The 23,944-nt window shown below is 48.4% G+C and overlaps 1 protein-coding gene and 1 pseudogene across 1 annotated transcript; both read left to right on the top strand.

The window, feature by feature from the left end:
- Window positions 1–5,597: 5,597 nt before the first annotated feature.
- Slc35f6 (solute carrier family 35, member F6) lies at window positions 5,598–22,024 on the top strand. Its single transcript, XM_013013797.1, has 6 exons — window positions 5,598–5,735; window positions 16,544–16,616; window positions 17,320–17,491; window positions 17,761–17,973; window positions 18,657–18,767; window positions 20,591–22,024. The coding sequence occupies exons 1-6, from the start codon at window positions 5,659–5,661 to the stop codon at window positions 21,058–21,060; spliced, it is 1,116 nt and encodes a 371-aa protein (XP_012869251.1). The 5' UTR covers window positions 5,598–5,658; the 3' UTR covers window positions 21,061–22,024.
- On the top strand, window positions 9,578–13,190 carry LOC105983564 (annotated as a pseudogene).
- Window positions 22,025–23,944: the final 1,920 nt, after the last annotated feature.

Genomic DNA, 23,944 nt, shown 5'->3' with positions numbered 1-23,944 from the left:
TCAAGGGCCAGTTGGATATCATGACATCATTCAGGGACCATACAGGTAGAAGGGCCAAGAGAAGCGGAGGAGAAGCATACATGTCTGTCCCATCATTTACCAAATGATTTCTTAGGCCTTATATGGCCCATGGGCCAGATGTTTTCCACCCCTGTAAAGCTCAGAATTGAAGGAAGAGCGATCCTGTTCCTAGATACTAAAGTCCTCACTGGCTTCCCCGGGCAATGTTCTTAAAGATGTCATATCTTTCCAGGCATCTAGGACAGTAGATCTCCTAAGTTAAAGATTAATAACTACTATTGGGGATATAACTAATTGGTGGATTGAAAGAAGGAAGGGAGGGAAGGAAAAGGAAGAAAGGAAGGAAGGAAAGGAAGAAGGGTAGGAGAAGAAGAGAGAGAAGGGCTAGTTTGTAGATATGTCATTTATTTCAAAACATCAGGTCTTCTAAAAGTTATGAGGCAAATGTGTAATCCAATGTACAAATTGAGTTTTATCCCTGAATTTCATCAAGCAAGCTGATGGATTTTGCAAAGCCCATATGTAAACATACCTACCCTGGTTTTTCTCAGAATTTTTTCTGGAAGCCCTAGTTTTAGCCCCAGCCTCACAGCTACCTGTGGGCAGTAAGGGCAATCCTTGCTTTCACCTGCTGAGACTCAGAGTGAGAGCTAGCCAGCCATTCCCATTGTGTCCATGTGGTATGTGATACCTCAACTTCTCTGGAGCAATCCTGCTCTCCCCCTTCAAGTTCCTTCTCAAATCTCCCCTGAACTCCAGTTTCACAGAGCTAAAACCTTTGTATGATTGCCCACAACTGTGTTCTGGGCATTTAGTAGAAGAGCTTTCAATGGTAAATTTGTACCTTTGAAAGCTCACAAGCATCTTTCAAGGATGAGAGCTATCAACAGAATAAGTCTCTAGGGGAGGGAAGTGATGGTAGGGGAAAAATAAAGGAGGAGTAACAATGCTTGCTATGTAACTGTAACCCCTCTGTACAACATTTTTACAATTAAAAAAATAATTTTAAAGAATAAGTCTCTAAGTATGACTCAATGGGAGGACAGATCTGAACTTTCCTGATTGCCAGCCAACAAACACAGAAGGCCTTGTATCCTTTATAGACAATTTTTTTTTTTTTTGGTCCGATCATGGGGCCTGAACTCTGAGCCTGGGCGCTGTCCCTCAGCTCTTCAGCTCAAGGCTAGCGCTCTACCATTTGAGCCACAGCACCACTTCCGGCTTTTTTCTTTTTGCTTATATGGTACTGAGGAATCAAACCCAGGGCCTCAGGCATGCAAGGCAAGTGCTCTACCACTGAGCCACCTTCCCAGCCCCTATAAACAATCTTTAGAAGTGTTTACTTCTTTGACTCTGAGCCCTTGTGCTTCCCCCTTAGTTACTTTCTTCTAGTTAGCTTTAAAAAGCACTAATCCTGGAGGTCATGCAGATAAGCTTTATGTTATAAGCTTCCCACTAGCTCTGATGCTAGGTAACATCTCTGATGTATGACTTATACCATAACAGCTGCTTAGGTTATTTTTTCAAGCACTAGATAGCCATTTTTGTTGAATCTGCCAACTCTTTGCTTGGACCCACACGGGTGTCCAATGTGACTTGGTAAGGTCAGAAGGCCAAAACATCTACCTTCAGATCTTGCTAACATCACATCAACAATGTTTGAACATACATCCGATGAAGAACTATGACATTTGATAACACATGTGTGCTCCAATGACCTTTGCTCACCCCAGACCAACTTTTCTTTCTTTTTGGTGGTACTGGGATTTGAACTTGCACTTTAACCATCGCTCCAGCCCTTTTTGTCTTAGTTAATTCTTTGAATAGAGCCTCACGATTTTGTCCAAGCAAGCTTGCACCTTGATCCTCCAATTTATAACTTCTATATGGCTGGGATGACAGGGGCAATGCCACCATGCCCAGCTTAGTGATTGAAATGTATCTCACTACTTTGGCAGGCCTTCAGATCAAATCTGGCTTTTTCTCTTTGCTACCCTCAAACTTCAATCTTTGCAATCTTTACAGGTATAAACCATGCCTCCTCTGCTTTTTTTTTTCAGCCCTGGGCTTGAACTTATGGCCTGGGCGCTGTCCCTGAGCTTTTGTGCTCAATGGTACTTTTTTTGGTGCACTCTGCCACTTTGAGCCATAGCACCACTTCTGGCTTTCTGGTCGTTAATTGGAGATAAGAGTCTCATAGCCAAGGCTGGGAAGGTGGCTCAGTGGTAGAGTGCTTGCCTTGCATGCATGAGGCCCTGGGTTTGATTCCTTAGCACCGCATGAGCAGAAAAAGCCGTAATTGGTGCTGTGGTTCAAGTAGTAGGGTGCTAGCCTTGAGCTGAAGAGCTGAGAGACAGTGTCCAGGCCCAGAGTTCAGGCCCCACAACCGACAAAAAAAAAGTCATAGCCTTTCCTGCCTGGGCTTTGATGCTCAGATCTCAGCTTCCTGAGTAGCTAGGATTACAAGTGTTAGCCACCTGTGACTAGCCCTTCTCCACTTCTTTATCCCACAGATATCCACAAGCTCAATCCTTGGAAAGACCAAGTTAAGACTTGGATCTCCTTCTTCCATGATTGGCCACTTTGCAAATAAATTCTTTGTCTCTCTTGAAAAACTCATTGTTTCAGTGCTGGGCATACTGTGTGTAAGTAAAACAGGCCTGGTTCAGTAATAGGGCTGCCATGAAAACTGAGACACAAAGGTCAAGCTGCAGGCACAGACCCAACACAACTGGCCATCCAGTCCAAGCTAGTTATAATTATCACTGTCACTCCCTCGCTGCCTGTCTCCTTGAGGAATCCATTCCTTCACCCAAATCCCTCTACCTCTCACAGGCTCTAGCATAGCCACGTGGTGAATGACATGCTCACCCCCTTCTCCATTGAATCCTGAACTCCTTGAGGACAATGACCTTGTCTGGCTATTCCTGGGGGCTCCATACCTAGCTCCCGGCCTTATACTTAGTGGGCACCATGTGTACTTGTCAATAAATCGTCCTGTGTGCCAGACTCCAGACAGTTGTTTGATGAATGGTTAGAACATCATGTTAAATTAAAATTCATTTTATGATGTGGTTATAAAGACAGACAGAGACTGTGCTGATACTGACATCATGTCGGGCTGGTGACACCAATAATATTAGTAATGTTTACTTCAAGACAATACCCTTGGCCTGGACACATGTAGGAAAATGACCCAGAGCCCCACTGAGTGAGTCACTGGGGTCTAAGGGAACTATTTCCCACAGGGAGGGAGCTATCACCTGTGTGGCTCCTCCAGCCATCCATTGTCCTGAATTTCAGTAAATTTCTGACCATCTTTGAAATCACACAAAACTGTAGGGAACTGTACTGTAGGGAACAAGGTCATAAGAAACCTCCTCTGGGTCTCCTATTCCCTGTTGACTGAAAAAAAATGCAAGCTTCAGGGAAAGAAAGTTCTAGAATGATCTACCCATCTTAGATACCATTCACACTTAAGCCATGCCTCTGTGCCATTGAACATACCATTCCTTCCTAAAGGAAAGCTCTTCCTCTAGATAGTGGCCTCCTACTAAGACCCTACTTAGAATACGTTCTCATGGAGTCTTTCCACAATAAAGAGGTCTTGGTGAAATCTCTTGCGGGGGGGGGGGTTCTCATTCTACATTAGTCATATTCACAAGTTCAAGGCAGTCGTAGGAGAAGCAGGAAGAAGTAGTAGTCAGGTCTGATCTTCGTACCTCCAGTAACAAAATTGCAGAAGCAGAGGAAATGTGTGTGCAAGGTCAAAGCAGCTCCCCAAAGGGTCTAACCTCTGGTATGACAGGGCCTGGGTACCCACTGGAGTTCTAGAGAAGAGGAAAGCAGGCAGCTGTGAGAATCAGGAGTAGGATTATAAATCCCATGCAGACAGTCTAGAGCCAGTCTTTGCCTCGAAGCCTCTGAGTAGCAACAGAAGTTCCACAAAGGAGCACTGGGGAAGATTTGAGGCAGGGACTGGGTCCAAAGTCCACTGTACTAGGTTTCAGAGATTGAAGAATCTGAACCCTCCAGTCTACTCATAAGCTTGATCTTAAGCAAATCCCTCAGTTTTGCTATAAAGTAGCCTCCCTGGCAACTAGAACCAGATTTCTACACCAATTTGCTAAAAAAAAAAAAATGTGAGCAATTCAGTAGTGTAGGGTCCCTAGGTACAACTCGTTGGTCTCTGGGGAATTCCCTGGGGACCCTGGAAAGAGATTCTAAGACTGAATGTTTCCCCATCAAAACTAGTCTCAGACATCATTCAGTTCAACCTCTCACAAGGCTCTCACAAAGCCAGGCACCAGTGGCCCACACCTGTAATCCTTGCTATTCAGTAGGCTGAGATCTGATGATCACCATTGGAAGGCAGCCCAGACTGGCTTTTTATGCATTTACGTTATTGTTATTATAGTGGTGATGTACAGAGGGATTACAACTACATGAGTCAGGTAATGAGTATGCTTCCTTTCATACAGTGTGTTCTGTTCCCTCATTCTCTCCCAGTCCCTTCTTCCTATCTCCACCCACAAGTTGTATAGTTCACTTTCATCAGTGTCCAGTGAGCTCCACTGCTGAGCTTTTTCACCCTTTTTCTCTTAAGTTCTGTAACCTTCCCCCAACCCTTCTGAATATGTACTGTTGAATACAATATACACAATGTAAAGAAGACAAAATTATCAAAACTAAAAACTAAGAAAACAGGGTGGGGGAAGAGGTCTCTGTTTTCCTATCTTGGAGCTTGTTTTAGTATGTATATTTTTAATATAAATACGAAGAGGCACTTGGGCACTGTGCCTTTGTTTCTTTCCTAAGAATATACTCTTTTGGTCTCACTATATGTAGAATTCTGCACAATTTATCATATCCCAGTGTATTTTGGAGCTAATTTCCGCATATCAGAGAGAACATGCGCTGTTTGTCTCTCTGAACTTGGCTTACCTCACTTAGTATGATTTGTTCTAGTTCTATCCATTTCCCTGCAAATGACATTATTTTATTACTTCTAACGGCTGTGTAAAATTCCATTGTGTATAGGTTCCACATCTTTTTGGATCCACTCATCAATTGTGGGGCATCTGGGCTGTTTTTATAGCTAGGGCGTTTTAAACAGTGAAGCAATGAACAATCCAGGAGACTCTTCTAATTAAATCACCAGAAAGTGGAGCTGTGGCTCAAGGGGTAGAGCGCCAGCTTTGAGTGAAAAAGCTGCAGGACAGCGCCCAGACCCTGAGTTCAAGTGCACGCGCGCGCGCACACACACGTTCCATTACAAACGGGGAGGTCGGGGAGGGGAGGGGGAATGTAGTTCAGTGGTAGAGGGCTTGTCTAACTTGTATGACTCCCGTGAGTCCAATCACCAGCACCTCAAAAAGCAAGAAGAGAGCCCGGGACGAGACGCACCAAAGCCGTCCCGCAAGCACGAACAGCCGAACGCCGGCCCACGCATTGCGCGTCCTGGGGGCGGGGCGCCCGGGCGTGGGGCGGGGCGCCCGGGCGTGGGGCGGGGCTGCTCGGGTCACGTGAGTCACGGCCCGGAAGCTCTTGAAACAGAGACCCCGCCTTCGCCCCTTCCCCCCCGGATTGACCCTAGACAGAGTTTTGCGGACTCCCGCGGGCCGTGCATGGACCACCATGGCCTGGACCAAGTACCAGCTGTTCCTGGCCGGGCTCATGCTCATCACTGGCTCCATCAACACGCTGTCGGCCAAGTGAGTGTCCGGACGGGGCCGGAGGGAGCCCCGCGGGGCCCGCGGGCGCCCCTCCGCTCTGTTTTCTGGCTTCCCCGGGCTCGCCCATTGGTGGGCTCTGTCTTGATTCTGTTTATGGACCACCCGAAGGGGTGCGAGGCCTCAGTTTTCTTCCCAGGGCGTGGGCATCCCGGCCGCTGTGGAGCCCAGCTGGGTGGGCCGAGTGATCAATGCGGCCCTGGAGAGGAGGGATTCGAATTACATTTTGATTCTTAGGTTGGATTCTAAAAAAAAAAAGGTACTGGGAACTAAACCCAGGACCACTTGAGCTACGTCCTCAGCCGCCCCGCCTTATGTCATTGTTTTTAAGATAGAGTCTCAATAACTCTGGCCCTCAGAGCAGGGATTACAGGCACGCACCACCATATCTGACTTTGGATGAATCAAATTGTCTGTATGGCTGAAACATGGAGGCAGGGAACAGAAAGGCCAGCTTGAAGGTGGCTTGTCACCAGCACCAGAGAGGATATTGAGCTGGGAAGGGACATGTTGAAAGTGGTATGAAGGAAGCTATGTGAGTCACTTGAAGAGTCCTTTGAACAGGGAATCCCACTGTGTGGCTGCAGCTAGCAGATGAGGGAACCTGGAAGGTGTCAGTGGGGCAGGTAAAGTAGAGGCAGGCTGGAGTTTCAGTCTGAGAGAAGAGAAGGGTTCTTAACCCACACAGTGAGGACAAGTAAGTTCTTCAGCTCTGGGGCTTAGGTGTGACAATGAGGACACGCCTCATTGTGTCTATCTTTTGTTAGTTTCTCTACCTGCACCTCTGCAGGGCTTTCCTTCCCTTTCCATTCACTATCAACAGCCCCAGCAGTGCCCAGAGACTGACCCTTGGCCAAACTGATTCCCAGTGCGCATGGACAGTGGACAGTGTCCTCTTCTGGCCAGGCCTCACTTCTGTCTGGGTCCTACCAGGCCTCAGTGTGGTAACTTGTGGAAGCTAACCTTTTGCACTGGGCCATAGGCACCCAGGTTGTTATTTTTTGTTTTGTTTTGTTTTTGGTCAGTTGTGGAGCTTGAACTCTGGGCCTAGATGCTGTCCCTGAGCTCTTCAGCTCAAGGCTAGTGCTCTACCACTTGAGCCACAGCACCACTTCTGGTTTTCTGGTGGTTAATTGAAGACAAAAGTCTCACATACTTTCCTGCCCAGGCTGTCTTTGAACTGCAATCCTCAGATTTCAGTCTCCTGAGTAGCTAGGATTACAGGTATGAGCCGCCAGCTTTGGCGTTATTTGTTTATTTATTTTTATCCATCTCTGCACTTTGAGGAACTTACTTGTCAGCCTGCTGAGAGACAAGGCCATTTCTTCCTCACATCTGAGACATATGTGTCTAGCATACTTGGTCAGTGATGTGAGGAGAGCTTCAAAGGAGAGCCTGGGAGAAAGTATTCACCTCATCACATGGTTTTAAAGTATCTAGAATATATGGAAGAAAAAGCGGCAGTGACCAAGAGGAGGTTCCTGCCTTTGAGATGCTTAGAATCTCAGATGGAGGAAACAGATGTGTACACAATGTCCACCATCCGCTGAAGGAAAGCACAGTCCTTGGCGCTCTGGATGTGGCTCTCCTGTCTTGCATTTCCCTCTGACTAGCTATGTCTTGTGGAGAGAACTGCTGGTCACCTGGAGGTTACTCCTTGTGCTGAGCCCTTGGTTATAAAGGAGTCCCTAACCAAGGGCCCTCATCTCAAGTCAGGATCTGAACTGGTCTGAACTGGGTTCAGCTATCCAACAACCCAAGGCCTGGTTAAGCACTCAGGAGAGTGAGTAACTGTAAGTCTGCAGAGGTTGCTGTCTTCTGAGAGAGTCCAAATGGTCACTTAGTTCTGGGGTAAACTACTAACTCAGCTCTTTCCTTTAAAAACTCCAAACTGGAATTGAGGGACTCCTCAAATCCAGAAGGCTCCAGATCAGAGACTATCTGTGAGTCAGGAAGGAGGCTCTCAGGTGAGAAGCCTAACCTTTGGTTCTGTCCTCTGCCCTATAGCCTAGTATGGGGCCTTTTGGAACCTCCCATCCTGAGACAGGCCCCAGAGTTGGATCCTAAACAATACTCTCAAGCCAAACGTAGGCCAAGCATGATAACATGTAATCCAATGTCTTCAGGAGGTGGATGCAGGAGAATTGAGAAGTTGAAGCTAGCCCAGGCAAAGCTGGTAAGACCCTATCTCAAAAACAAAATAAAAGCTGGGCGCTGGTGGCTCACGCCTGTGATCCTAGCTACTCAAGAGGCTGAGATCTGAGGATTACGGTTCAAAGCCAGCCTGGGCAGGAAAGTCCATGAGACTCTTATCTCCGATTAACCATTAGAAAGCTGGAAGTGGCACTGTGGCTCAAGAGGTAGAGCACTCGCCTTGAGCTGAAGAGCTGAGGGACAGCACAAGTGCCCAAGCCCAGAGTTCAAGCTCCATGACCAACAACAACAAAAAAAAAGGACTAGGTGTGTGGCTTAAGTGCTTGCATAGCATGTGTTAAGGCCTTGCATTCAATCCTCCAGTACCATCAAAAGTGAAAAATAAAATATCCAGACCATGAGAGAAAGAACGCGGGCGAGCAACATAGACACCCTGATCTAACTATGATTGGAAAGGCACCACTGGCCTGCAGTTTCCGTCAGGTGTGGGACAGCATGGGATCACAGTTGGCATTGCAGCCAGTACCTAGAGAGCACCCAGTCTACCACATGCCAGGCTTTGCTCTGGCTACCTTCCGTGTGAACCCAGAATTGGCACAACCACCCAGCTAGGTAGACAAGTTCATTTTCCTTGGATAAGTCAATTGAGTTATAAAAAGATTAAGTTCATTACCAAGTTCAACTCACCTACCAGCTGCTAGACATTCTATTTGAAACAACATAGCCTGACTCTAAATCCATGATTTTTTATTTATTTATTTATTTTTGAGTCCGGTCGTGGGCCCTGAACTCTGGGCCTGAGTGCTGTCCCTCAGATCTTCAGCTCAAGGCTAGCGCTTTACCACTTGAGCCACAGCACCACTTCCGGCTTTTTTCTTTTTGCTTATATGGTGCTGAGGAGTAGAATCCAGGGCCTCAGGCATGCAAGGCAAGCGCTCTACCACTGAGCCACCTTCCCAGCCCCCATGATTTATTTTTTTTAAAGACCAGATCTTGCTATGTTTGAACACATGATCCTTCTGTTGACCCAGCCTCTTAAGTGCTGGCATTACCGGCATGTGTTACCATGCCTGGTTCAAGCATGTGTTCCTTATTTATTTTTTTAAGGTGCTTGGGGGCAAATCTAAGACCTCACTCATACTAGGCAAGTTTCTACCACAGTGCTACACCCCAAGTAGAATTCATGCTGTCAGGTGCCAATGGGAAAGAGGCTAGGGGTTTCTCCAGTCATTTGGGGGCATCTGTTTATTTATTTACTTGTTTTTCCTTTGAGACAGGTTCTTACTATGTAGCCTAGGCTGGCTTTAAACTCACCATTCTCCTGAACCGTCATGTCCAACTTATGGGTGTTTTATAACTGTTAGAAATAGAAATCATCCAGTCTAATCCCCACAATTCACAGGGGAGGCTCCATAAGAAATTTATGTTGTGGCCCAGTTTGCTGATAAGGAGATGGGGGCTACTAGCAACCAAGTCTTGGGGACTATAGTCCCATCCTTTCTTTAGGACTGTAGCGCCCCAAAGCCCTATCTCCTCTCATCTCCTCAATACTGGATAGGCCAACGTGTGTCCAGAAGGTGCCATGCTCCCCTCCAGTCCTCAGGGTGCTCTCCCCTTGAGTCTGTGCTTGGACCCAGGAATCTTGTCATCAGCCTACTGATTTAGCCAGAATGCTCAGGCAGTGTCTTGACCAGCAGGAGTATAATGTAAGTCACCTTGGAGTCTCAGGAAGACTCAGAGCAGGGGATGAAGAAGGGTGTATGTGAGCATGTATTTGCTATGCTAGGACTACAGATCCACTCTCCACTGCTTACTCAGCAGGTTATGGAAGGCTGTGGGGAGAGGGTCACATGCCCATGAGAAGAAAAGCTACCAGTCTGGGCTAGCCCTTTGCCACTGGCTGGGAAGTAGCTGCTTCTCTTTTCCATAGCTGTTGATCATCGACTTGAGACCTTTTTTTTCTGCCAGACTGATGCCAGATTTTCGGAGCCCCATTCTCCTGAATCAAATACCCTTCCTCATCCCTTGTCTGAGACCCCAGCATGACCACATCACACTCCTGGCCAGGAAGTTCTGCATTGTTGTAGGATTAAGGTGCAACTCCCTTCTGACTTTATGCAGGCCATAGGGCCTTCTAGGCAATGGAGGGCATATAGGCCTGATTCCCCTTTATTCCTGGGCCAGGGAGCCTGCCTGCTACCAGGCCTCTCTGTTAGAGAAGCTTTCACTGTCCTTTCCATGCCTCGTCCAACTTTTGCCCTTGGTACCTCAGGTTCCATGAACTGGTTTGCTTCAAAGAGGTTACAGGGCCAGCTGAAAGAAGGCTAAGGCAGTGCAGTAAAAGGGAAATAGCATGAGGCTTAGAAGCTGTGGGATGAGATGAGTCACCCTGCCTCTCTGAGCCTCAGTCTCTCCATCTGTAAAATGGGCATGATAATTTCGACACTGCCTTCTTCCCAGGCACTGTACAATCTGCTGAGGAGGATTTTCTCATCTGTGGAGATGAGAAAGATAATTGATATTTGTCCTCTCATAAGCTATAATAACTGCTAAACACCCCAGAAATTGGAGAGACCTTGATCCTTCTAGATGCCTAGGCAAGAGAAAGAAGCTGACTCACTGGCTTGACTAGTTGGGGAAAGGAAATGCAGAGATTCAGCAGGACGCATAGCTAAGCAGCCTAGATACATTAGCTACTTCCTCCGTCGCTGCATCAGACCCTGGTCATACATGGACACATACCACCCAGAATGCTGAGCTTTTGAGTGTGGTTAGGGCCTGCTGGGGATGACTCACCACCCAGCAAGATTGTCTGCCTGCCTACACTCCAGGAATGTTGAAAGAAGCTAGCCTCTGCCAGCAGATAACTGTCATCTTGGGCTTCAGCCTGTCCCCCAGAATATGGAGTCTACAGAGAATGCCTCAGTAAGGCAGTAAGCAGAGTCTGGTGCAAGAAGGTGATAGGAAAAAGGCGTGGAATGCTTGCTGTTCCTGGTGCCTAGCCCTGGTTGAGCACCTGATAAGCCCTAGCCCCTCAAACTAACCCCAGTCCTGGGTTGATCATTTGTCAAGGAGGTTCAGGAGATATGGCTGATTTTTTTTTTTCTGGTTCCTCATTTTGTGGCTGTGGAAGTGCAAGGACAATAGCCGCCTCTATCTCAGCCAGCAGCGCGGGTTCTAGAGAATGAACATTCCTGGGCTGGCTCGGGAGCTTGCAGGCTGGGACAAAGTTGGGGCTACACTTACCCCAATACATGGAGAGGTGGCATCTGCTGCATGAGAAAAAAGGAAAAAGGCTCAAAAAAGAGTTCTATCCTCCTGAATAGCTGCCATGTCCCAGGTATTTTAGTACTGTTGTCTAAAAGTCAAGACTGAACTTGCCAGATACTCTGTTGCTTTTTTTTCTTCAATACTGGAGTTTGAACTGGGACTTTACTTCAGTTATTTTTCAAATAAGGTCTGGTATTTATGCCTAGGCTGACGTGGACCACAGTCCTATTTTCATTTTCTGCATAGCAAGGGTGACAAGTACATGCCACCAATCCACATTTTTATTGGTTTAGGTGGGGTCTTGCAAACTTTTGCCTTGCCAGGCCTTCAGCTGCAGTTCTTCTGATCACTCTCTCCCATGTAGGGAGGAATAGAAGGGTGAACCACTATACCCAGCTTCTGCTGCTTTTCTGACCCCAGGGCTGCAGAGTGTTAAATGAATAGATCTAAGCAGCTGTCTACACCCTGAACCTTGGAGTTCCCCTCTGAAATGGTGCATCTTTGAAGGCTTATCCAGGACAGCCCACAGGTTGTGTCCAACACAGACCAGGAACCAAGGCAGTACTTAATAAAGAGTGTCTCCGAAGCATTGGCAAACACAAAGTGTGCCATCCTGCATAGGTGTCATGGCTCTTCTCAAACAGAAGCTGAATTTTGACTCTTGGTTGTAAGACCCCAAGTCCTAAGCCTGCACAGAGAACCAAAGCCTGATGCACACCCTGGGATACCTGTAGGCCTGAGTGTCTCTCCCTGACAAGAAGAAATAACTGAGCAAGGTGTCCTTTCATGCTGATACCTAGTCCCCAAGTCTGCTGGGCTCTTAGATACAAAGAGATTGCATTTCTCTAGCGGGAAGGCAGCCAGCAAGGCCTGTCCCAACAGACCTACATGGTGGGGAAAGCCAAGACACCTACCCCTTTGATGGGGCGAAGGGAGCTCAGCTGAGCTGGCAGTCATCTTCCTATGAAGTACCCCACCCTGAAGCAGAAACTCCCTTCTGACCCCCCCCCCCCAGCCAAGTCTCACCTCTGGCTCAACTTGGGCCCCATTAGGGGCACCTCAGACTCCTGAAGATGCAGCCTCTGGGCCTCAGCCCTATTGCATTCCTGGGTGGGATCTGGAACTCTCATTTGCTCAACAAAAACGGTCTGTAGTGGGCATTTCTTCCCAGACACCTGGTTTTCTTTTTCTTTTATTTGGGGGGAGAGGTCCGGTCGTGGGGCCTGAACTCTGGGCCTGGGCACTGTCCCTCAGATCTTCAGCTCAAGGCTAGCACTGTACCACTTGAGCCACAGCGCTACTTCCGGCTTTTTTCTTTTTGCTTATGTGATGCTGAGGAATTGAACCCAGGGCCTCAAGCATGCAAGGCAAGCGCTCTACCACTGAGCCACCTTCCCAGCCCCAGACACCTGGTTTTCTTGTGGAGACTCAGTTCCCCCACCGGCCGCTGAGACTGTCATGGCTGAGGTAGTTTCTGGCCAAGAAAGAGTTGGTTACCACCATCCCTAATTTCAATTTGGACAAGATCTACCTCACTGGGGGGGGAAGGGGGGGAGGGGACGGGGACCTAGAACCATTCAACCCTGGCCTTCCCATGGACATGCCACTGTGGCTGGCTGTCAACCTAAAGTAGAGGCAGAAGCGCTACATGCTGCCTCCAGCCTGGAATGATGTGAAAAGGAGCCAGAAGCTGAAGGATCATGAAGGAAAGGAGGAAACATTTGCCCACATGCCCAGCCCTTACTACATGGAGCTCACTAAACTCCTGTTGAATCACACTTCAGACAACCTCTCCAAAGCAGAGGCAATCCAGACCCTCCTCAAGGATCTGAGAGACCCATGCATGGCCCAGCTCTGGGTATCTGCTGACAGCTTTATGCAGCAGCAGGAGGCACACACCAAGCTGTGTAACCTGACCTTGAGATTAACACTGGAGTGGCTTTCCTCATACAAGCACTCAGTCACATGTACAGGCTCCACACAAACCTGCAGCCTTCAGAACATGACTTCTAGAAGCCTGGCACCTGCTGGCAGACTTGCTGGGTGATGTACGAGTGCTCAGGACTTGGAAAAGATATTCATGTTTCTGGAGTCCTGGAGACTTCTTTTTGTGATGCTAGGGAGCCAGTGGAAAAATTTCCAGATATGTGAAGAACATGTAACAGTACAAAGAATTGATTTTTAATACTGGTTTGTGGTTAGTCCTCAAACTCAGCTCCTGAGTTCTCATTTCCCCAGGTAATTCTAGAAGCCAGCTTTTCCTTTGGGGTTCTGAAAAGTAAGTTCTCCTGGATGTCATGCATATTGGATTCAGGAACAGATATAGCAGGAGTGGTGAGTGCTAGGGCCCTTGTCCCTTCTTGATCCTCATTTCTTGGACTAAGTGTAGATGTGCAGGTTGCTCACACAGAATGGCAGGTAAAGTAGCTGATGATGTTGGCCTGATTAATGCGTATCTAATAAAAATGCAACCAGCCCTCACTCTCCAAAAAAGCTTGGTTCATTCTAGTAGTATACCCAGGGCAGGGACTGAGAGTATAGGACTGGCTGCTGAGCTCGCTCAAACCACAGTGAATGTGGAACCAGAATAGACCACAGCCGTCAGCTGCACAGACAGTGGCCCAGGGTGAGTTTTGCTGTTGTCCTATTAGATCAGGAGAGACTTCTTGAGCTGCCAGCCTGTGGTCTAGCTGTGACACCACAGTGATGGTAAAAAAAAAACAAAAAAACAAAAAAACAGGCTTCTATTCCTGCCACACCCCCTAAAGAAGACAGGTCCTTGTCCCAAAGCTCCCGAGGGACTTTCCTGGACTGGGCAGCACCTCCCTTGTCCAACCCTGCTAGTTCCTGTGTGACCATGGCTTTCTGGAGGCAGTAGGCCCCATGCCCTCCATAAAGTTTGACTCCTTCACGCTTCCTTCTCCCTTTTACTCCATTGACTCTTCCAGGGCCATCGCAAGGGAGTTTTTCTGCCAAGGAAGCCTGGGTTTGAAGCAGGCCTGCCTGGCAACCCATACTTGTTGACTGGGACCCCTATCCATGTCCCATGTCCTGTCCTGCCTGAAGACCCAAAGGCCAGAATGAGAGATCAGGCCCTGGAAATTAGAAGGTTATGTCCAGTAGTGTACGCCTTCTTTGCTCTGTTGGTACTAGGACTGGTTACTGCCTGGCACTCTGGCCTGTACAGGGGTCCAGGGTTCTGTCTGTGACCTAACTAGTCATGTCAGAACTTCTTTCCTTAATCCCTTGCCCATTTACTTTAGGAGCTAGAGCTTGTTTCAGGTAAGACAGCAGCATGGGCAATGTACCATCACATGGTTGCTCTAGCAAGACAGTCTATATTTTTTTGTCTTTCAGTAATGGGGTTTGAACTCAAGGCCTTCCATTGGTTCAGCTGGCTTTCTCAACTGGCACTCACCACTTGAGTCATGCCTCTAGCCCAGCTTTTTGCTGGTTATTTTGGAGACAGAAGCTCCTTGAATCCCTGGGCTGGCTTCAAGCCACATCTCTGGATCTCAGCCTCCTGAGTATCTAGGATTACAGACATGAACCACTGGCACCCAGCCCTGGCAAGACATTTCAAGGAGGCGTTTCACAAAGGAATGCCTTGGGCTGGGGTTATAGTGGTAGAGAGCCTGCCTAGGATACACAGGCCCTGGGTTCAATCCCCAACACTGGAAAAAAAAATCCAAAGTCTTGCACTTTAAACCCATCCACTGGCTGGTACAAGGTGCTATGGTGGGAGCAGGTCCTGGCCCAAAGCAAACAGCTCTAGATGTGTGTTGACGAGTCAGGTGACATGGCTAGTGCAGTGGAGCTGTGTGAGCTGACCCATGATGTCCATTGCAAGGGAACCACCATTTTCTTGCCAGTGTCCAGGTCAAATCTCATCTGAGGCTCAGGTCATGATCTTCCAGAGCATTTCCAGAAGTCAGCAGCCTGAAGAGCAAAAGACTAGCAAAAGCTGGGACCGTTTAGATAGGAACAAGAATAATAAAGTCAGAAAATCTCCAAATGTCCAAAAGGTCTTTAAATGAAAAATTGTACTACAATTCTGGAGACAGAATAGTCAGCAAAAGTGAAATTGAGGAGAGGAGCTTTCATGCCAGGTAACAGATGATTTGGAATGACCAGTGGAGCTAAGGGAAGTGGTGTGCTCTGAAGAGTTCTGGGCTGTGTGGGGCCCAGTGCTGCAGATCTGGCCATCTGCTGCAGTTGTCACTGGCCTGTTGCTTCATGACTGCAATGCATCGGCACCTACTTTAAAGTCAGCATTAGAAGGGCCATTCAGGCTCTGAAAACAATCAGGCAGTCATCTCTGGCCCTAGAGATAACCAGAGTGCGCGTGCGTGCGTGCGTGCGTGCGTGCGTGCGTGTGTGTGTGTGTGTGTGTGTGACAAAAAAAAGGTGCTTAAACTCAAGGCAGGCTCTCTACCATCGAACCACAGCTCTACTTCTGGCTTTTTGCTAGTTGACTGGAGATAAGAATGTTATGGACTATTTTGTCCCAGCCGGCTTAAAACCACAATCAGATCTCAGCCTCCTGAGTCTCTGAGATTATGATTACAGGCATGAGTCACCAGCTCCGGGCTAGGCCGGAAGCTTTTAACATTGGGCCATAGGTCCTTTTGGCAGGCTGGTGTGACCTATGGTTCTTTTAGAGTAATTTTTTTAGAGTAATGTTTTTAAGTGTACAAATAAAAGACCAGAGATTTCAGAAGCCAATTAAGTTGAAACAAAGTTATCAAACATTTAAAAGTAAATTTACTAGCTGGGTGCTGGTGGCTCATGCCTGTAATCCTAGCTACTCTGGAAGCTGAGATATGAGGATCACCAATTAAAGCCAGCCTGGGCAGGAAAGTCCATGAGAATCTTATCTCCAATAAACCCTAGAAAACCAGAAGTGGCACTGTGGCTCAAGGGGTAGAGCACTCACCTTGAGCTAAAGAGCGCAGGGACAACTCCCAAGCCCAGAGTTCAAGCCCCATGACCCCCCCCCAAAAAAAAATTTGCTGCCAGAAGTGCTGGTACATACCTATCTCTGAGAAACAGGAACACCACAAGTTCAAAGCCAGCCCAGTTACATTATGGAACCCTATCTCAAAAATAAGGAGCTAGAGTTGTGGCGCAAGTGGTAGAGCATTACCTGTGAGCAGAAAAGGCCAAGGGAAAACACGAGACTCAGAGTTTAAGCCCTAGGACCAGCATACACATACACTAAAAATAGAAAACAGAACATACTGACTCCACATCATAGAGACTGGACCTTCTGAGAAGGAACGGGGCAGGGGCTCGGGCTCTAAAACCAGGCAAAAGAGAGCACCTGTTGTGTGCTGCCAGGCTGACCTTCCCTCTCTCTGATGCAGGTGGGCAGACAACTTCACAGCAGAGGGCTGCGGAGGGAGCAAGGAGCACCCCTTCAAGCACCCCTTCCTCCAGGTACTGGCCCTGCTCTCCCACCTGTCTCCCAAAGCTCACACAGGGACCCTGACATTAGGCTGCTTTCTAGCTTAGGGACAGAGATGCCTTGATCCCAGAAAAACTGTCCGCCTTTCTCCCAGAACAAAGTCAAGGGATCTGAGAGAGTGCCCCTGGAAAAAGGCCATAGACACAGGGGAGGCCTGTCCGCACAAGTCCTAGCTGGGAATCTGCCCCCACTAATCATAAGGCATGCAGAAAGTGCCAGCCCCAGCGGCAAAGGCCTATTCTCCATCCACCTTGAGACCAGACCCCCAGCAGGATGGGGCAGATCCCACCAATAAAAGATACACTTTTACTGGACTGGAGTTTGCAAAAACAGATTTCCCCATCTGCCATCACCTTCTTTGTAACCTTTCATGAGACTTTGAACCTCTCTGAGCCTCCGTTTCTTCATGTGGACCATGGTGAGAAGTTGGTCTGAATGGGGGTCTTCACACAGGGTCACACCGCCTTAGAGCTTCCACTGGAATGGTTTGGAGGTTTCTGGGCAGATCCAGGAGACTATCTGGCCTTCTGCTGCAGCTCTGCTTTTGTGTGTTTAACATGTTAGGGTTCTGGGTGAGTTATGGTCTGAAGAAAGGTTTCATTAACAAACAGTACTGCTAAGGATGATCCCAGGATCCCTTCAGCATGGAATGGGGGGGGCTTCTTGTGCCTGCAGGCTGTGGGCATGTTCCTGGGAGAGTTCTCCTGTCTCGCTGCCTTCTTCCTGCTCCGGTGCAGATCCACAGGGCAGTCAGACTCCAATGTGGACCTTCAGCAGCCCTTCAATTCCCTTATTTTCCTGCCCCCAGCCCTCTGTGACATGACGGGGACCAGCCTCATGTATGTGGGTAAGTAGCCAACCAGACTGAACAAGGGCCAATGAGGCCTATGCATGAAAGGGCCACCATTGAAACCATCCCCCCACAGACACTGCACATGGAGCCACCATGCACACATGCGCACACACACACACAGAGGTTTCCTGTGTGCTGGATTTGTCACACCACACACACACACAGGTTTCCTGTGTGCTGGATTTGTCTTCAGTCCTGGAGAGCCCTCAGTAGCAGCCAGCCTTTGCCCTCCAGACCTAACTATCCTGTCTTTCCTCTCCTAGCCCTGAACATGACCAGTGCCTCCAGCTTCCAGATGTTACGAGGTGCTGTGATCATATTTACCGGCCTGTTTTCAGTGGCTTTCTTGGGCCGGAGGCTGGCACCAAGCCAGTGGCTGGGTATCCTGGCCACTATCGCAGGGCTAGTTGTCGTGGGCCTGGCTGACCTTCTGAGCAAGGACAACAGTCAGCACAAGCTCAGTGAAGTGATCACAGGTAGGTATCCCAGGCTGCCTGTCCTGTCCTGTCCCTTCCCTAGGGATCTTGCCCAGATTTGTCCCATAGATTTAGACAACCTCTGCCCTACGTAGTACAGGATGATAAGGGCACACACGTGTTCTTAAAGGGATGGAGAAAGTAAGGGAGAGCAAAGAGGGGCATGATGGCCAAAGAAGAGGCACAGCATGAGAGGAGTAGGTAAAGATTGGAAGGCCCAAGGAAGAGATTGTTTGGTGTTGTGATTCATAAATGTACATGCAAATTGCTGGTCTGGGTAAGAGGTGGGAAGAACATTATGGAGCACTTGCCTCAGGCCTAGCCTCGAGCTCAGGTCTGTGTGTTCCCCATCACAGTAGCCTTCCCAAAGGAACCACTTTATAATGGGATGACTGCCCTTGGTCACTCAAGTCAAGATTAAGCCAGAGATGTCTTGTTTTAAGCCTGCTGCTCTTTACACGACCTGCTTGGCCAGTTGTGCAGGTCTCCAGTCCACACAGGTCGCTAGACCTTCTGGAGCCTCCGCCTGCCCCTCAGGCCAGGGAGCCAGGGAATGGAATTGTAACTGCCATGTGGTATCCCAAAAAGTTATAAGCTGGCAGTTATTCTGTTCCTGGGGCCTTCCTGTCACCAACCCCTATTCATAGTGCAGCCCTGGTTTCACCTGGACCTCCTTTCCTCAGGGGACCTGTTGATCATCATGGCCCAGATCATCGTTGCGATCCAGATGGTGCTTGAGGAGAAGTTCATCTACAAACACAACGTGCACCCACTTCGGGCAGTGGGCACTGAAGGTACATCCTGTCACAGGGACCAAGGGTAGCAAGGGGTGTGAACTGTATCGGCCACACACAGGGCAGGTACTAGCAGCCCTACCGGAAGCTAAACTGCCCAGTCCACACCTTCCTTTTCCCCCAGATAGGAGCTGACGGGTCCTGACAGCTGGTGGGTCAGGCTGGGGAAGGCAGCAGGTGGCAAGGGCCAGGCAGTACACTGGGCTTGGACCACTAACGTTCAAGTGATGTCTTCAAGTGATGTCTTGAAAGTGATGTCAGAGCCACATTTCCAACAGGCAAGAATGGAGAGGAGGGACCTCAAAACAGAACCAAAAGCCTGGGGAGCAAAATAGAAATAATATACAGTATAGGCTTGCTGTGGGGAAATAATGAGGAATGAAGTTTGATGGAGAACCTTAGGTAAGTAGACTTAAACTAGATAACAAGAGGAACCAATGAAGGTTGTTACTAGGCAAGCAACCATCAAAATTTTGCTTGAAAAATAAAGGATTAGCAATATAGATTATAGCTGTGCGCCAGAGTGGCCCAGAGACAAGCACCTGTTAGAGATTGTATCTGACCCAGTAAACAGAGACTGGCAGCTGAACGCAAATAAAACAAGTCCACTCCCTTTTATTTACTTTTTTTTTTTTGCTGGTCCTGGGCCTTTAACTTGACCTGGGCACTGTCCCTATGCTTCTTTTGCTTAAGGCTAGCACTCTCTTCAGCACTTCTTCCAGCTTTTTCTGTGATTAGTTGGAGATTAATTAATTAATTAATTGGAGATCACAGATTTTCCTGCCCGGGCTGGCTTTGAACTGTGGTCTTCAGATCTCAGCCTTCTGAGTTGCTAGGATCATAAGCGTGAGCACCAGGTTTTGGTGCTATTACTGGGATTTGAACTTTAGGCCACATGCTCTCCCTTGGCTTTTTTTGCAACTTAATCAGAGATAAGAGTCTCTGAGAATTGTCCTCCCTGGCTGGCTTCCATCAAGCCTCATTTCTCAGATCTTAGCTTCCTGCATAACTAAGGTAATAGATATGATCCACCAACCCCTGGTTGCCATTCATTTTCTTCTTCTAGCAGAACTGTGTGAAACAGTGTATTGACTTACATCCCAGCACAGACTTCTTATCTCAGACCAGCCATGTGCTGGACTAGAGAGCTGTTTTCCTACTTGGTGAAAACAATGCAGTGAGCTGGAACCAGCAGGGCTGTGGGGTTTTAGGGGTTTCTTTTTGCTTTTTCCTGAAAAGCACAGAATTTAAATGTGAGCAAGTATGGTACATTGTAAGGGTAACTGTTGTCTTGGGAGTGTATGCACGCTATACTAGGTCACAACCTAAAATGTATTGCCTACTTGTGGTCCAGTCAAAAGCTTCTAAGTCAGAAAGTGATGGCTCACGCCTTTAATCCTAGATACTCAGGAGGCTAAGACCTGAGGATCATGGTTCAAAGCCAGCCCAGGCAGACAAATGTGAGAGACTCTTAATCTCCAATTAAAAAAGAAAGTAATGAGCCACTTATGAAACTGGAGTTATGGCCCAAGTGGTAGAGGGCTAGCCTTCCGTGAAAAACTAATAAGTGAAGAGCACAAGGTCTTGTGTTCAAGCCCCACCACCACCAACAACAACAATAACAACAAAAAGCTTCTGGTTGAGGTAGAGAGAACAGTCAGAGTCCATTGCTCAGGCCCAAGGGTCCTGGAGAGGTAGAGGATGGATCTCAAGTAGATTGTGGATACCAGTCAGAGTAGCCTGAGGTTAAAGATGCTGGGCCTGCGGCTGTGCTGTGAGGAGGGGGGCGGGGAAGACGTTGACCAGCTTCTTCACTCCCCCAGGCTTCTTTGGCTTCGTGATCCTCTCCTTGTGCCTGGTCCCCATGTACTACATCCCCGCTGGCTCCTTCAGTGGAAACCCTCAAGGGACGCTGGAGGATGCTCTGGATGCCTTCTGCCAGGTGGGCCGGCAACCTCTAATCGCTGTGGCATTGCTGGGCAACATCAGCAGCATTGCCTTCTTCAACTTTGCCGGCATCAGCGTCACCAAGGAAATGAGCGCCACTACCCGCATGGTGCTGGACAGCTTGCGCACCGTGGTCATCTGGGCCGTGAGCCTGGCACTGGGCTGGGAGACCTTCCACCCACTGCAGATCCTCGGCTTCCTCATCCTCCTCACCGGCACTGCCCTCTACAATGGGCTGCACCGCCCACTGCTATCCTGCCTGTCCAGGGGCTGGCGCCCCACCCAAGAGGGTGAACATGAGAGACTGCTGGGTGACAGCCGGACTCCCATCAATGAAGCCAGCTGAGCCTCCCTTTGGGCCTCTGCTGTTCCTTCATCTGAAGACTGAGGCCATGAGGACTGGTGGGCTTTAGTGCCCCATCCCCGAGGCCTCACCCTGCTCCCGCTTTCTGCCCTCCTCCCAGGGCAGCTGCTGTCAGAGAAGATAACATCCAGGCCCTTTTTTGTCCCCAGAGACCACAGGTGTGGGACCCAGCCCCCACCAGCCTGTGCATAGTGACTCCCCTCAGCTCTACAATCCTAATATGTCTGAATCATAAACTAGACTGCCATGATAGATTATCTAGTTTATGAACTATAAGCTTCCAGAAGAAAAGTCATTGAATCAGTGTGCAGATTTAAACCAGAACTAACCACTGGTTGGTTTGTTTTTTCATTTTCAGTACCAGGACTTGAACTCAGGGGTCTTGTACTATTTCTGAGCTTCCTTACTCCTGGCTTGCACTACCACTTGAGCCAAGCTTCCAGTATGGCATCTTTTTGCAGGGTAATTGGAGATAGTCTCTTGAACTTTTCTGCCTGGGTTGGCTTCAAAGCTGTGTTCTTCCAGGTCTTAGCCTCCTGAGTAGCTAGAATTTCAGGTATGAGGCACAGCACACGGCAATCATTGTATTTTCTAAAACCTGGAAGATATTCCGTAAACCTGGCAGAAGACCTGGCTGTCCTCCCGGACTCCCCAGCAAACTCCATGTGTCTTCCATCTGTCTGCTCTGGAACATATGAGACCATACTATGGTCTGGACACCTTCCAATCCAGCATTCTGTGTGCCTCTGGTTGTGACCCGTGTGAGAAAAGAAGAGCAGCTCTGTAAGCCTCCCTCCTCATCCTCATTCGCAAGACCTCCCTGCCTGAGAGACTGTAAACGGAGTTCCAGGCATCCTGGAATCATCTTTCTATGAGTCTCTCTCTCCTTTCTCCTCTTTCCGTTCTCTTCTCTGTCTCCTCTTCACCTCTCTTCTCTTTCTGTCTTATGTTTTGAGACATGGTAGCCAGCTGGCTTCAAACTCATACCTCCTGCCTCCCAGCTGCTAGGATTACAAGCAAGCATTAAGATGACTGGCAGAACTTTTTGTTATGCACGTCCTGAGGCTTGAACTCGGGGCCTGGGCTCTATCCCTTATGCTTTTCCTCAAAGCTAGTGCTATCCCATGTGAGTCACAGCTCCACTTCTAGCTTTTTTTGTTGTTGTTGGTTAGTTGGAGATAAGAGTCTCATGAACTTTCCTGCCTGGACTGACTTTGAACCACAATCCTCATCTCAGTCTCCTGAGCCACTGGCACCCAGCTGAACTTCTGTTGTTTTAAAGGTGAGAAGATAGACATAGAGTTACAGGTTGGTTGAAAAGAGGGGTCTGCTACAATCAGCTCTGGCTGAGGACCTGGAAGACCCTCCCAATCTAGGCAGCTTCATGACTGCTGGATGAGACCTAAAATACCTCTGGCTCCTGACTTCATAAAGCCTCCGGGATAATGGATTTGCCACCATTCTTTCACTTACGAGTGACTCCAGCATCTTGGGCATTGGGTGAGGTGCTTTCTTTTTCCCATAATAGCTTCAGAGGTGGATGGAAAAAACAAGGCCTGGAGAAGGCAGCTCAGTGCCTTCCTCCTGGAGCTCAGGTTTGACTCATTCCAGACCTGGAGCCCCACCTACCATTTGGGCCTCTGGAATTTTCAGGATGTGTTTCTGTAGCTGGCTTTATGGCTTGTGCCCTGATATGGAGAGGTGACATCTAGAATGGCAGGGCACTGGCAGCCTTAATTCTAGTTTTGCTCACTGGATTGATTGAGCAACAGCTCAGTCTTAAGACACCTAATACCTTCCTTAAAGTAGAATGTGTGGGAAGGAGGCCTTTGAAGAGGGAGACCTCAGGTCGCGTTTGATTCCAATGGGTTATTACAGGGTGTCAAGAGAGGGACCTCTCCACTCTAGTAGAGTGCAAAAGAAAGCTAGGTATGGCAGTGCATGCTGGCAATCCCAGCAGTCAGGAGATTGAGGCAGGAGATGAGTTTGAGGCTGGAAACAAGAACCAGGCCAGGTGTGGTGGCTCACACCTGTAATCTTAGCTACTCAGGAGGCTGAGATACGAGGATCATGATTCAAAGCCAGCCCAGGCAGGGAAGTCCGTGAGACTCTTATCTATAATAAACCACCAGAAAACCAGAAGTGGCTCTGTGGCTGGCCTTGAGCTGAAGAGCTCAGGGACAGCACCCAAGCCCAGAGTTCAAGCCCTACGACCAACAAAAAACAAAAAACACACACAAAAAAATGCCAAGTTGGGGGCTGGGAAGGTGGCTCAGTGGTAGAGCGCTTGCCTTGCATGCCTGAGGCCCTAGGTTCGATTCCTCAGCACTACATAAGCAAAAAGAAAAAAGCTGGAAGTGGCGCTGTGGCTCAAGTGGTAGAGCGCTAGCCTTGAGCTGAAGAGCTGAGGGACAGCGCCCAGGCCCAGAGTTCAGGGCCCACGACCGGACCCAAAAAAAAACCCACCACCACCAACAACAAAAAAAATGCCAAGAACCAGAAGGAAGTAATGGTCATTTGTGGAGGATGGTGGAGACAATGTGACAGTTGCCTTGCATAAAAATATTGTTTGTACTTTATTTTTTAAAGAAGAAATGAAAAGTTGGCAGTATTGGACTTCCTTGCTTCGTTTCTTTTTTAATGGCACAAGAGGGCATGTGGGAGTATCATCTAAATGCGTAAAGATTTCCTACTCCCCCACTCATTCAGATGAAGACCCTAGAGTGCAGAGAGTGGAAGGAATTTCTCCACAGTCACACAGCCAGTTACAGGCATAGCTAGATTTCCTTGCCCATTCCATTCCACCACGGATGCATAGACTCTACAGCCAGAAGGTAGGTTCAAGTCCTGACTCACCTACTTCCTA

This window comes from Dipodomys ordii, unplaced genomic scaffold (genome assembly GCF_000151885.1).
Source record: "Dipodomys ordii isolate 6190 unplaced genomic scaffold, Dord_2.0 Scaffold20, whole genome shotgun sequence".
NCBI classification, from domain to species: domain Eukaryota; kingdom Metazoa; phylum Chordata; class Mammalia; order Rodentia; family Heteromyidae; genus Dipodomys; species Dipodomys ordii.
This window is presented reverse-complemented; position numbering and strand designations above follow the sequence as displayed.